Consider the following 14,508-nt stretch of genomic DNA (forward strand, 5'->3'; position numbering starts at 1 on the left):
TTTTTTTTTTTTTTTTTTTTTTTTTTTTTTTTTTTTTCCTTAGCTGATGTTTTTAAAAAGTTATAGAATTAAAACCTGGTATTGATACCGCCAGTTACTGGTGATGAGTCCTGCTCCCCACATGTTGAAGTATAACATTAGAGAAGCACGCTGAGGCAAGCATATAAAGCAGGGCTTATTTAAAAGGGGTAACAGGCTTCTCCCAGGAGGGAGACAGGGGCCATAGCTGGTATCCTGGTATCCCAAGAAGGTGTTCTGTCTTTCTTATGTGTCCTAGGCTTCCTTGTTCTCCTGCTGTCTTCCCTCTATCTTTCTCCTTCCTGTTCATGACTAGGCCAGGAAATGCTGCGTGGGATGGCCAAAAGGTGAGAAGCAGATGGACAGGGGAAAGTCCGCATGAAGCTCCCAGGACACTATTAATTGACGACTTTATAACTCCCTGTAGGGAGGGGCAATTCCTGGGACAGGTTACTTTAACAACAGATTGAAGTTGCTGGTTATCTTGATAGGGTAGAGGAAGGGCTCTGAAGGAATTAACATTTCAATTCCTCCATTCTCTGGATCTGACCCTTGCCAATCTGCCTGTCTAATTCTGGCTTCAGTATGGTGGTGCAGGCCTCTAATCCCAGTAATTTGGGAGGCTGAGGTAGGAGGATTGCAAATTCCAGGCCAGCCTTAGCAATTTAGTGTAGACTCTATTTCAAAAAAGGGATAGGGATGTAGGTCATTGGTAGAACACCCCTGGGTTCAATCTGTAGTACCCAGGAGGGAAACAAATTAAGCCAGATAATTTAAAAAGTAAAGTATAGCAAAATTTTGGCTAAAAGTGGCCAAAGAAGGAAAACAGTAAAATCTAATTGCATATTTTTTCTCCCAGTACTGGGGATTGAGTGTTCTACCACTGAGCTACATCCCCAACCCTATTTTTCATTTTGAGACAGGGTCTCTCTAAGTTGGAGAGCCTGATCTCCTGCCTCAGCCTCTAGAGTCACTGAGATTACAGGCCCATGCCACAATACCCAGCTATTTGGCTGAATAAGATTCTGTGGTTTGATTTCATTCCACCCGCTTTATAATTTATAATCTTTAAAGTTTGTATTTCCTACCCTGTCCTCAGCACATGAAATCTGTGGTCTGGCCTCAAGCACATGGACCAAAGTATTTTCTGGAAGAATCAGATAAACATGATGAGTCAAGTACTCTACATAACTTTCACAAGTAGCTTCACTAGAGGAGAAAGCCCTGAAGACACAAGAGTGCCCTCTAACATCCTAATATGCCAGCTTCCATGTTTAATAAGACACATCCCAGATAATATGCAGGGTACTTAGTAGAATTTGAATTGAAGATCCAGTGAATAATAGGGGTTTTTTATTATTTTAAGTAGGTCTCATGTAACATTTGGGATATGTTTGTATGAAAATTTGTTGTTTCTCTGAAATTCAGATTTAACTGAGTTTCCTGGATTTTTTTCCTGCTTAAATCTGGCAATGCTATTCCACCACTACTATTTTATAAGCATATTTTCTGGGCCTACTAAATTCCTCCTCTTTGATGTTTTCCTAATATTGCTGACATCCTCATCTCTTTTTCTAATAGATTTATTGCTGTGCCCTTTCTGTAGCCAGTCTTACTAATATGTCTTGGACTTCTAGTTTTTAGATGATAGAAATCTACAAATGGTGGGGGGCTGAGACTGTAGCTCAGTGGCAGAGTGCTTGCCTGGCATGTGTGAGGCCCTGAGTTCAATCCCCAGCACCCCATAAACAAACTAAATAAACAAAATAAAGATATTGTGTCCATCTACAGCTAAAAATTTTTTTTTAAAATATGGAATTTACAAATGATAGAGCATTGTGAAGTAATTAAGCACAATTAACATTTATCCTCAGTTTTTTAGTCCTTAGCCGAGGATCAGTAATAAAGTACACAAAACAGCCTTTTAGTGACCAAAATAGATGTCATACATTCCGTGCATGACGTGCTTGTTCTCTTTATTCCTAGATGTTCATGTCAAGCTTTTGCTCAAGATCTTTGAGTTCTACATAAATATTTTTACACCAGCTAGCTTAGTGGACCATGGCAGAACAGAAGCAGGAGATTAAGGGAACTGTTGGAGTTCAGGAACAAGGACAGTGATTTGCATGACAGCAGAACACAGGAGGAGACCAGAGAATGAAAGACCTTGTATCTGACTCTAGGAAGTTCTGGGACGACTGGGTGCAGGAACAGACAGCTCTAAATGCACCAGTTTTGCAACTTTCAATGCCACAGAGCCATCAAACCATTCAACTGGAGGATGTTTTAGGATGATTTTGGTATTAGATACCTAATTAAACTTACTTAAGCATAAAGGTATGTATTAGTTCATGTAATTAAATCAAGGTTAGGCGGTGTCTTAGCTTTTGCATTGTTGTGACCAAAATACCTGACAAGAATGACTTAGAGATGGAAAAGTTTATTTGGGGCTCAGGGTTTCAGAGGTCTCAGTCCATGGACCTCAGACTCCATTGCTCTGGGCTCAAGATGAGGCAGAACATCATGGCGGAAGGACCTAGCAGAGAAGAGCAGCTCAGCTCATGGCAACTGGGAGGCAAAGGAAGAGAGGGGAAGGGGCCCGGGGAAGATGCACCCTTCCAGGGCAGACCCCTGGTGACCTCCCTCCTCCAGTCATGCCTCCCCTGCCTACAGTTACCACTAGTCAGTCCATTTAAACTAGGGTGGAATTATTAGTTTCCAGTTCTCATAATCCAATCATCTTACCTCTGAATGTTCCTGAATTAACAGTAGCTTCTGGGGATACTTCCTATCCTAATCACAACAGTTGGTTTCATGAACTTCTGAATTCAGTGCTCAAAATTGTTTGAAACATTTCCCTCCCCCACCTTTTTTTGGGTACCAGGAATTGAACCCAGGGGAGTTTCACCACAGAGTCACATCCCCAACCCTTTTATTTATTTATTTATTTTAATTTTGAGACAAGTTCTCACTGTGTTATCCAGGTTGGTCTCAAACTTAAGATCCTCCTTGCCTCCGTCTTTCATTTCTTCTGTATTTTCTGATGCATGAGTCTGCTGCCTCAAAGTTCCTAAAAGGCAGGTGGTAGTCACTCATGAGTATTTGTTATAAGAATGGAGGAGTGAAATTATGGTGGACCCTGAGCAATTTGTGATGGAGAGAAAGTACCTTGTTTCAATAAGTTTCTAGAGTTTTTATTGGTGGGTTGAACCAATAACACTAGAGGTAGATGGAGAAAGAGGGAGGGAGTAAGGTAAAGTAGAAGATAAGAGAGCTTTCTTTGATCTCCTGAATGGCTGGAGAGTTGTAGGTTGGCCTTGTGGTTTTTTCTTCTCACATTTACCTGTATCATCTCTAGATATGAGGGTGGAATCACCTCCTGGAGCCTTTGAGCTCTGACAGTAATGGAAATCACCAACTGACATGAAGATATTTTAGTAGGACTCAGATGCATTTAGAACTTCTGTTTTGTTAACTTCTCTCTGGGATTGGTTTAATTATTCATGTGGTCTTCCAAATTCCTAAAGTAAATTGTTCATTGTTTTTTCTAGACTCAGGCTGCATGAAGAAAAGGTCATTAAAGATAGACGACATCACCTCAAAACCTACCCAAACTGTTTTGTTGCAAAAGAATTGATTGACTGGCTGATTGAACACAAAGAGGCTTCCGATAGAGAGACGGCAATTAAGCTCATGCAGAAATTAGCAGACCGGGGCATTATTCATCATGGTGAGTGAGGTGGCCACAGTCAAGGTGACTTGAGAGGAAAAATAGGGCTAAATCTTCCATGAATTTAAGAAATGCAAAAAGAAAAAGAAAAAAGAAATGCATATATTACTTTAAGTTGTCTCTTGTGTACCTCTTCCCAGTTGCATTCCTGTCCTCCTGCCGAGAGGTATTGGCTTATTTCCATGTACTTTTTTATACTTTTCCTTTCTATGTATACATCTCTTAAGTAGCGTGTCATGTTGTTTTAAGTGTTTTGAGCCATTATAAGAATGCATGTTTATTCTTTTGTGACTCGAACAATACGCTATGAGATTCACTCATGTTGGCAGTATATCTGTTCATTTTGCTGCTCTCGTACACTTATCCATTCCTCTGTTGATGGAGATCCAGGTTGTTTACGTTTTTGCCATTTCTCTCAATGGTTCAGTTAACCCTCATGAACACATTTCGGAATCTCTCAGCCTCGTTTGGACCCTTGCATGTGCTCCTCTTCTCAGGGCTGGGATACCAAGCCTCTTCCTTTTTGCCCAGTTACTACTTACTCTTCAGATTTCCATGTACAGACTTTTCTAGGGAGCTTTGTTTCCCCAAAGTTGGGGTCCTGGGCTCTCCTTTCCCCAAAGTTGGGGTCCTGGTCTCTCTTTACCTCTTTTTTGTTTGGTTGGTTTTTTCCCAGTACTGGGGATCAAAAACAGGGTTGCTTTACCAGTGAGCTTCATCCCTAGCTTGTTTTGTTTTTTGAGACAGGGTCTTACTAAGTTGCCCAGGCTGAATTTGGACATGTCGAGGCTGGCCTCATACCTGTGATCCTTCTGTCTCAGCCTCCCCCTGGGATTACAGGCATGCACCACTGTGCCTGACTCTCCTCTCCCCTTCATGGCCCTGTCACACCATGTTTTAGCTCCATGCTGTCATTTCTCTCTGTCTCACTAGATTGTGCATTCTTTGAGGCTAATGTGTGCCTTAATATTGTCTTAAGAAGAGTCTGTAGAATAAATGATGAATTTTGTGAACCTCTTAATAGATAATAATGATGATGATGATGATAGCTAGTCAGACTGAGCACTTACTGTGTACCAGGTATCGTGCTAAATGCTGTGCATGTATTTACCCGTACAGTAGCCATTTGTGTGCTTGCAGAATTAGGAAATGAAATGATTCTTATTTAGCAACTTACATCACTTGAGTAATTAAATACAGAGTGATTCGTTTTCCTCATTTGCTTCTCTGTGCATGTTGTGTTTCAGTGTGTGACGAGCATAAGGAGTTCAAGGATGTCAAACTCTTCTACCGCTTTAGAAAGGATGATGGCACCTTCCCGCTGGATAATGAGGTGAAGGCGTTCATGCGAGGACAGAGGCTGTATGAGAAGTAAGTGTGTGGGGACCCCGAGCTGTCATCCTGACTAGTAGAGAGAAGCAGGGCGGTCTCCGTCTTTCCTTCTGTTGACTTCAGCCTGGCTTCTCCACGGGGGCTGGTTACATAACTGTTCCTTTTAAGAGGAGAAAATGCGATCACCCATTTGCTTTTCTCTGCCAGAAATTAAGTTGATTTCATAAGATTCTTAATAAAGAATGAAGTCATCTTTTCTATATTTAAGTCAATTTAACAAAAACTCCAAAAATGAAAACAAAGGATGGGGTTTGGCGCTCCCCTTCCGGTGAGGCTGGTGCCCTTTACCATGTGTGAAGAGGAATGCTGCTGCAGCAGCAGGAGGCTCAGGCTTGGAATTAGCTAGAAAAGTAGAGTCAAGGGCAGGGGAAGATCAGGGCTCATCAAGAGATACTTGAAGTAGCAAGAACTTCAAGTAGCATAATGTCTACAGGAATCATCTTTCTACTCTCCTTTTATATATATACACATACACACACACCAGGGATTGAACCTGGGGCACTCAACCACTGAGTCACATCCCCAGCCCTTTTTTATATTTCATTTTGAGACAGGGTCTCATTGAGTTGTTTAGGGCCTCACTTTTGCTGAGGCTGGCTTTGAACTTGTGGTCCTCCTGCGTCAGTCTCCCGAGTTGCTGGAATCACAGGTGAGTGCCACCATGATCATTTTTCTGCTCTTCTGAAAATGATTCTGTTGTTGGATCTTGAACCCCCAGGAGTCTGTCTCTGAGCTGACCTGCTACTCTATGGCTTCTTCCTCATTCTACCTATCTTTTTTTTTTCCCCAGGGTAACCATTAGAGACAGGAGTGCAGAGGACTTAGCTCAGGGGTAGCGGGTGTGTCTAACATGTGCAAAGCCCAGGCTCAATCCCCGGTACCACCAAAAAAAAAAAAAAAAAAAAAAAAAAAATGCAGAAATCAGAAGCCATGCCACATCCCAAGTGTGTAGCTCAGATGTCTGGGACATAGGAAGACCCCATGGGTGACAGCCATTCCCGATGTGAGCTCAGTATTGATGACCACCCTCAAATCTGTCCTTCCTGTGCTATGTGCTCTGTCCGACTTCTGTTTGCCTGTTTCTGTGCTGGTCTTGTCTCACTGTTTTTGGTTGGTGTTATATTTTATTTGTTTTTGGTACTAGGGATAGAACCAGGGGTGCTGTACCACTGAGCTATATTTTTTCTTTTCTAAGAATGGCCTTGAACTTCACCCTCCTGAGGCACTAGGGTTACAGGTGTGTGCCACCACATCGAGCTTGTCTTACCATTTTATATCCCAGTATGCACTAGCTCTTCAGTCACTTATTTTTTAACTTAAAGTGTAGAAAATCCCTCATCTCCCTGACTCACCTGAAGTTGAATGGAAGGATCCACCAGCACCTCTATTGGAATATTTGAGCTTCTACTTGTTGTTGTTTTCTTTCACTTTCTTGGTTCCATTTATAAAATTCTAAGAGGTATTAGGTATTTAGATACCAAAACTTCAAACTACGATTCTGTGTTGCCAAAGCCATTCATGCCCTCTCCCTGCCGCTTATCCTTTGAATCTGGATATCCACACTTTAGGACAAGTATTAGCAGCAATTTTAAAAGTCTAGAAGAAGGGTTAGGGCTATAGCTCAATGGTGTAGTGCGTTCTAGCATGCAATGAGGTCCTAGGTTTAATCCCCAGCCTTATAAGGAAAAAAAATTGTGAAAATGTCTGGTGTCAGCTTTTATTGATAACATGAAGATTACGATGGCAAGATAATAATAAGAAGAGTTAAAGTTGTTGACACCTTCTAGAAAAGAGACTCCAGCCTCACCTCTGTTGCTTCTCCTCTCATCCTATGTATGCATATTCACATGCATATCTCTGGACCATCCGAATATTCTGTCTGCCTTCAGGAAATATATTTACTCATTGATTATTTAACAGATCTATGTTGAGCCTTTACCCCATGCCAAGCACTGGAAATGTTCCCTGAGCTGGGCTTGGTGGCCACATGCCAACTTGGGAGGCTAAGTCAGAGGATTGCAACTTAGAGGCCAGCCTCATCAAGTTAACAAGATTCTTTCTCAGAACAAAATAAAATAAAATAAAAAGGGCTAGGTATATAACTCAATGGTAGAGCATCCCTGGGTTGAACCCCCAGCACCTCTCTCCCCACCCTGCCACACACAAAAGGTAATGAGGCACAATGCTGGTGGTTGTCACTGTTAGAAAGAAAAGTAGACTTACTGAAGGTGGTGAGGTGTTTTAGACAGGGGGTCAAGGAAAATGTCCCCAAGGAGATGCCATTTGAATAGCATGAGTTTTGCAGATGTCTGGTGGAAGGTGACCCAGGCAGGGGAACAGCAAGGGTAGAGTTTTTTGGTTTTGTTTTGATTTGGTTTTGGATACCAGGGATTGAACTCAGGGGCACTCGACCACTGAGCCACATCTCCAGCCCTATTTCATATTTTTTTTTAGAGGCAGGGTCTCACAGAATTGCTTAGCACCTCACTTTTTCTGAGGCTGGCTTTGAACTTGAGATCCTCCTACCTCAACCTCCCAAGCCACTGGGATTACAGGCATGTGACACTGCACCCAGCTGCATGAACTTTTTGATGGGTTCTTCAATATTGCTGTGCTTTTTCTGTGTGCACTTAACTTTCCAGTCATTAATATTCAGTGTCACAATATCTAAGGAAATTTATTTCTTCAAATTGCTTGTGAAACTAGAACTAGGAAAAAGTAATTTAATAAGTGCTTAACCTTGGATGACCTAGCTGCCTCCTAGCAATCCTTGGCAGTCCCTTCTGGTGGCTGGAACACACCTGGAACAAACTTGAGGACCTTTGGAACTGACATTTCTGTTTACCTATTCTATCTGTTATTTTTAGCATGTATATTTTATGCACTTTTCTTGTTTTCTAGGCTTTTTGTGAATTTTGTAAGTTTTAGATACCTTTTTAATGCTGCAGTCTGGCTGGGCACAATCAGAAGCCACTTGTCGAAAGAAACTAACTTTATTTTTAGAACCACACACGCCAAACAAAACAGCCTCTCAGGAAAAATCCTCAGAGCCTCAACTGCCACCACCGGCTTTCCACAAGCCTCTCTCTCCCACACAAGCTTCTCTCCCCCTCCCCCAATCCTCCTGCTCTTGAGGCCGATTGGCTGGGTCACGTGGGCGGAGCCAAAAAAGTCCCCCAATGAGCAGCTCCGTGGTCTGAAAGGGCAGGGAAACAGCCCAATGAGCATCACCGCAGAGGAGCCAATCAGCTAGATGTTTCTGGGGCCGCTGTGAGCCAATCATCAGCCGGCAGCTGGAAGTTTGCTGGCAGCTGGAAGTTTGCTGGGGCCCCTTCGGCTGTGGCTCTCAACATCTTAAAAATAACATTAGAAGTTGGAGGTGGAGATGTAACTTGGTAGAGTACTTGCCTACCATACCCGAGGCCCTGGGCTCAGTCCCTAGCTTCTAAAAGAGAGAGAGAGAGAGAAAACAACCATATGAATAGTTGGTTTTGTTTATAGCTCATTTTTTCAATTATTCTAATTTTTTAGTATTGACATTTTGTTCCTACATTCTTTTTTTTCTTTTTTATTTGTTTTTTACTTGTAGGTGGACACAATAACCTTTATTTTGTTTTTATGTGGTGTCCAGGATCAAGCCCAGTTCTTCATGTGTGCTAGGCAAGTACTCTACCACTGACCCCCAGCCCTAGCCCCAGTTCCTACATTCTTTTCAGCAGAATACTTATTTGGGATATCTCTTAAATTTATACATGAAAGATTTGCAAGATGTGTCCCTTTTGCTACTTTCCTTCTGAGATCCTAACAACAGATATTTGCTGATTGCTGACTGTGTATCAGACTTCCAGACTAATCCACTTTACTTAATTGTCATAACAATACTGAATTAGATGCTGTTGTTGTCTGTTTTAAGAGTAAAATGTGACAGGGAAAGTTAAATCTCTTATCCAAGGTCATTTCAGTAGTAAATAACAGCTAGAGCCGAGACCCTAACCTCTTTGTCACTAGGCTATTAATAAATCCTTTATATTTCTATTAGTAGAGATTAGATGAATGAAATCAACATTGACTTCAACATATAGCTTCCCATACAGAAGGATTTGTAAGTTGTCAGGGTTGAGAACTTTCTGTAAAACTTCACTAAAGATAGACCAGGATGTTGATTTGGGGAAATGAGAGCCAACTCTTTCTCCTTCAGGGTAGGTCTGCAGGGCATCCTGGAAATCTGATCAAGGCAACAGCAGCGTCTTTTATTTGCAAACTAAGTTCCTTTAAGCACTCTTGCTAGATTACTTCATCTGAACTTCCTTACAAAATGGGGTCATGACCTCTTCATCTTGCTTTGAGAAGGAGCATCAGAGACCTAAAGCAGTGAAGTCATTAGATATGAGGTGACACAGCCCGAGAGAACAGAGGGGGGCCTGTACCCAGGGCGGGGGCAGTGCCTGCTGCTGTCTGCACCCTTCCCACCAACTCCGAGGGACCTAGGGACCTAGATTCGAGGGACTGGCTGTATTGCCTGTGTTTCATTTTAGCTCTTCTTTTGCTTGTTCTGTTATTAATGGGACTTTGAAACTCAGTGGTTTCTGACTGAGGTTTTACTGAACTATGATGATTTTAGGGTGCCCTGGTTTTCTACTCTGTGGCGGTGTCTGCTGTTTAGTTGAACAGAAACTCTGTTTTGAAACTAAAATATCAATCACTGCTGGCTCTCCGTGTTTATGTCCCCCAGTTACCTTATATCAAGGATTCTGGAATGAGTGACAATAAAGAGTTCAGAAGCTTCCCACTGTGATGAGAGTTATAGGGGAGAAGGAGACAGGAATCCTCCTGCATAATAAGTGACAGTGAAGGTGGGCTTTGGAGTCATAAAGCCCTGGTCTCCAGTCCCAGACATACATATAGCTCTGTGACCTTGAGCAGGTTGCTGTGGTCAAGACTCTAATCTGCTGTCTTCAATGACCGTATGGCCAGAATCCAGAAGGGACAGTTGGGAAGATTATATATGAGATTTGTCTGTACAGTATGTGGCATGGAACAAGAGATTAAGAATTCCTACCTGCTCTATTAGAGTAGTAAATAATAATATAAATAAATGATACCTGTTATTCTTGGTTCATCATGTCATTATAAGATGCAGCCTAGTAAGAACCCAGGAGCCAGGCTGCTTGGTTGTGGATCTTGGCTTTGTGCCTTGGAGCAAATAGCTTCACCTTCCTCTGCCTCCATTTGCCTGTCTAGTAAATGGAGGTACTGATTGTACTGACCTCATAGGCTTCTTAGGGGATAAAGTGGACCAGCATGTACAAGCACACAGCATAGAGCCTACCCCCAAGTGGCGTGCATGCTGCTGCTCATCTGCTACCAGCTTGGAAAAAAGAGAGAGGGAGTGCACTGGGTTGATGCCCCAGCTTGTCATTTTGAGGAATTCATCTAGGTGCATTCAGGGCAGAGTGCACTTTCATGAACACGCACCACCTGTGTGCACTATGGCCTCTGGATGGCTAAGCGTGCAAGGAGTGAAGTGGAACACAGCCTCTCTCCAGGAGAGCCTTGCCTGTCCACTGCATTGCACATGGGCGTGTGTACCTGAGACACCCAGCACACAAACAGAAGGCACATTCTCCCCAGAAGTACAATTTTTAGTTTTCAAAGGAAACTTTTGTTAGCATGATAAATATGCATAACTTAAAAAAGCAGCACTGAATCTGTGTATGCTGCCTTCAGAGGCTAGGAGGTGTGGTGCATCCTCTAAACTGCAGAACTAGTCATTTAGCGGTTGGCAAAATAGATCTCTTTAAGAGAAACACTGAACTCTAAATTATCAAGTGCTGGGCTGGGGTGCTCACCTAGCACACATGAGGACTGGATTTTAATCCCCAGCACTGCAAGAAAAAAAAATACTTTAAAAACATATCAAGGGCTCTGTATACTGATTAATAGAATTAGCTATAAAATAGAACATGACTTTGAGGTACCGTTTGCACTTTCCTTACTAAATCTAGTAGTTGAAATGCACATTTTCAGCTAACCATGATTTCATCTTTAAACTTAGAGGAGATATCTCCATTCTTATTTGACCTCAGTCTTCATATGGAGTTAGAGCCCTTCTAGGGCTGGTTCCTGGAGACATTTGTCTAGTTTTTCATCCAAAGGGCCTTAGTATTCGTAGCAGCAGGAGTTTCTCTCTGCAGCCCCTAGTGGTCCATTTATTCTGCATAGGGGTTTAAACCCAGCTGAAGACTTGGTTTAAAGGGCCGGTATGCCATCAGATCTTTGCATTCCCACTGCTTCCTTTATGCTCTCTTCCAAGGACAGAAGAGTAATGAAAGAGAGAAGCTGTATCCAAAGCGCAAAGCCCCTTGTGTGTTTTATCTTATCAGAGGTTTCTCCATCATGTGCCCCAGTAACACTCCTTTGTTCTCTCCCAGTGCCTGGCACAGTAAATATTTGTTGAATGAACAAAGGACTCTCCATGTTGTGACAGCTATGAGCTGCTGATCTTGTAGTGTGAAAGAGCCACAGAGAGCTGGCTTTTAATGACAAGCAGCAGCAGCAGCCAGAGGTTTAGCTTGCCTGGCTTCTTAGAGTTGACAAAGCATTTTACGCATTATTTATTTGATGCCCTGTACAATTCTGTGAGCTGTATACCCAGTGGGCATAACCAATCCTGTTGTAAAATGGGAAGCATGAGCTATAGAGAGGTTTAATAATTGATATAGACCCTGAGAGGGAACTGGAATTAAAAATAAAGGTCTTTAAGCTTTCCAGCTATTTATTCCATTTTGTTCTATTTTCAATATGGAAGTGGTTTGTTTATTGTTTTTTTTTTGTACCAGAGATTAAACCCAGGCACTCTTTACCACTAAGCTACATCCCCAGCCCTTTTTATATTTTATTTGGGACAGGGTCTTGCTAAGTTATGGAGGGTCTTGCTAAATTGCTGAGGCTGGCCTTGAATTTGTGATCCTCCTGCCCTAGTCTCTGGGATTATAGGTGTGTGCCATATGTTTGACTTGTTTTGTTATTTCAAACTGAAATCCCAAGTTCTATAACTTGATTTAATTTGATTCAAAACAAATGAACAAAAAAATTTGTTGGTACCGGGGATAAAACCCAATAGCACTTTACCACTGAACTATATCCCCAGTTCTTTAACTTAAATTAAAAAAAAAAAAAAAACTTTTACATTTGTAAATTGATTTGTTTAAAAAAAATTGATACAGGGACTCACTAAGTTGCTGAGACTGACCTCAAACTTGCCATCCTCCTGCCCCAGCCTCCTGAAATGCTAGAATTACAGGAATGCACCATTGTTTTGAGTCTGGCTTGATTCAAATTTTATCTTTAAATATTTTAAAACTATTTTGCAAACTATAATACATTTTCTCTTTTTTTTCAATATTTTATTTTTTGGTTGTAGTTGGACACAATACCTTTATTTTATTTAATTTATTTTTATGTGGTGCTGAGGATTGAACCCAGGACTTCCAACGTGTGATGCAAGCGCTCTACCGCTGAGCCACAACCCCAGCCCCAATACATTTTCTAATATGTGCATATTTGCATTTTACTTGTGCTACCTAATTAATTAGTGGTTTAATAGAATCTCCTAATTAACATTTTCTACCTTCTTAGGTTTAAGTTTCCTAAGGTTACAATGTTAGTGGGTTAAAAGCTATTAGGTTTTGTAACTATTTGTGTGACCAGGAATGATTTTTCTTCTTCTTTTTTTTAAATTTGGTGTGGGGATCTAACCCAGGGCTTTGAGGCAAGCACTCTACCAACTGAGCTATATCCCCAGCCCTCAGGAATGATTTTGATAATGTGTAACTGATGTCAAGAACTGATAAGAGCTGGGCTCGGTGGCACTGCCTGTAATGCCAGTGACTTGGGAGGGTGAGGCAGGAGGATCACAAGTTCAAGGCCAGACTTAGCAATTTAGTGAGGGCTTAAGCAATTTAGTGAGACATCAAAATAAAAAAATAAAAAGAGCTGGGGATGTAGCTCAGCTAAAGCACCCCTGGGTTCAATCCCTAGTACAAACAAAACAAAAAACTGTTAGGGGTCTGACCTTTTACTTGCAAGCTACCAAATTTGCCTGACATTTCTTCATGGATACGGTAGACGATAAGAAACCCCTGGGTCAGGACAAAGATACCTTATTATTCTTAGTAATAGCAGTAACCAGAGTATCATCATTTTGTTGACTTAGTTCTCAAACCTTAGTTCCTACAAAATAGCACAATGAACTCCGGGAGACATTGCACACCCAGTGGGTTTCGTGATAGAAGAGGAACCCTAAGCTTCAGGGACCTGAATTTTTTTTTTATCATGCTCTTCTTCAGACCCACCTGCCCTCAGTTCCAGAAGGAGATATAACATTGTTGCTTCTTTGGCAGAGAAAAATCTACTTTTTTTTTTTTTTGCTTTAGGGAGAGCCATAGTCTTCCAAGTCTATTCACTGTATAAGCATCCTTGAGAAGCTAGTCTGGAACAAAAGCTGTTAGTACTTCTGTTTGTAAAACATAAAAAAAATGAGAGAGATTCATGGAGAATTATCTCTCAACAACTACAGCAAAATGCAAAAATTGAATTTTGTAGCTAAACATTGGGATAGAAATGCTTATGCCCCTACTCCTCTTCTTATTTCTATATTTTTTCTGTTAATCAAAAATGTTTTATAGGTTTAATTGTTTAACTTGTAGTCTCAGCTACTCCGAGGCTGAGGTAGGAGGACCATGTGAATCTACAAGTTGGAGAAGACCAGCCTAGGCAATGTAGTGAGAGCCCATTTTTTAAAAAAGAAGAAAAGCCAGGTGCAGTGGCACATGTCTGTGTTCCCAGCAGCTGGGGAGGCTGGGGCAGGAGGATTCCAAGTTTGAGGCCAGCCTCAGCAATTCAGCAAGGCCCTAAGCAACGTAACAAGACCACGTCTCAAAATAATAAAAAAAGGGCTGGGGAGGTAACTCAGTGGTAAACCATCCCTGGCCCCAGTAAACTCCCATCCCCCCAAAGTATTTTTCAGTCTGAAGCTTTTACTTCTCAAAATTTCTTTAGGTTCAGTCTAGTAGCCATAAGGAATACTGTTTAATAATGGTGAATGATATGCAGCTTAATGGATTTTTAAATGAGCTGGAGGAAAGTGTCCATCACTTGGCTCACACCAACTCCTTGCATCTGGTTTTGGAAATCACATTTTCCTAGTAATACACCTTCCCCATGCTGTGTAATATATGGCAATAATGTTAGAACTTTGTTATTATGCAGATCAGGCAACAGGCCAGCTGTGCTTGTCAGAAGTCATCAGCCCTAGGTTGTCATCGGTAGATTTCTAGCTCTGGTTGATTATTTAGAAGTGACTTGAT

The 14,508-nt window shown here is 41.6% G+C and overlaps 1 protein-coding gene across 1 annotated transcript in view; it reads left to right on the plus strand.

The window, feature by feature from the left end:
• Positions 1 to 14,508, plus strand: part of Deptor (DEP domain containing MTOR interacting protein) — a 144,871-nt gene that overhangs the window by 42,449 nt on the left and 87,914 nt on the right. Inside the window, exons 2-3 of the mRNA XM_015486419.2 lie at positions 3,570 to 3,748; positions 4,996 to 5,119. Coding sequence (XP_015341905.1) covers positions 3,570 to 3,748; positions 4,996 to 5,119 — 303 coding nt within the window. The remainder of the gene's footprint in view (positions 1 to 3,569; positions 3,749 to 4,995; positions 5,120 to 14,508) is intronic.

Source organism: Marmota marmota, unplaced genomic scaffold (genome assembly GCF_001458135.2).
Source record: "Marmota marmota marmota unplaced genomic scaffold, marMar, whole genome shotgun sequence".
Classification (NCBI taxonomy): Eukaryota; Metazoa; Chordata; class Mammalia; order Rodentia; family Sciuridae; genus Marmota; species Marmota marmota.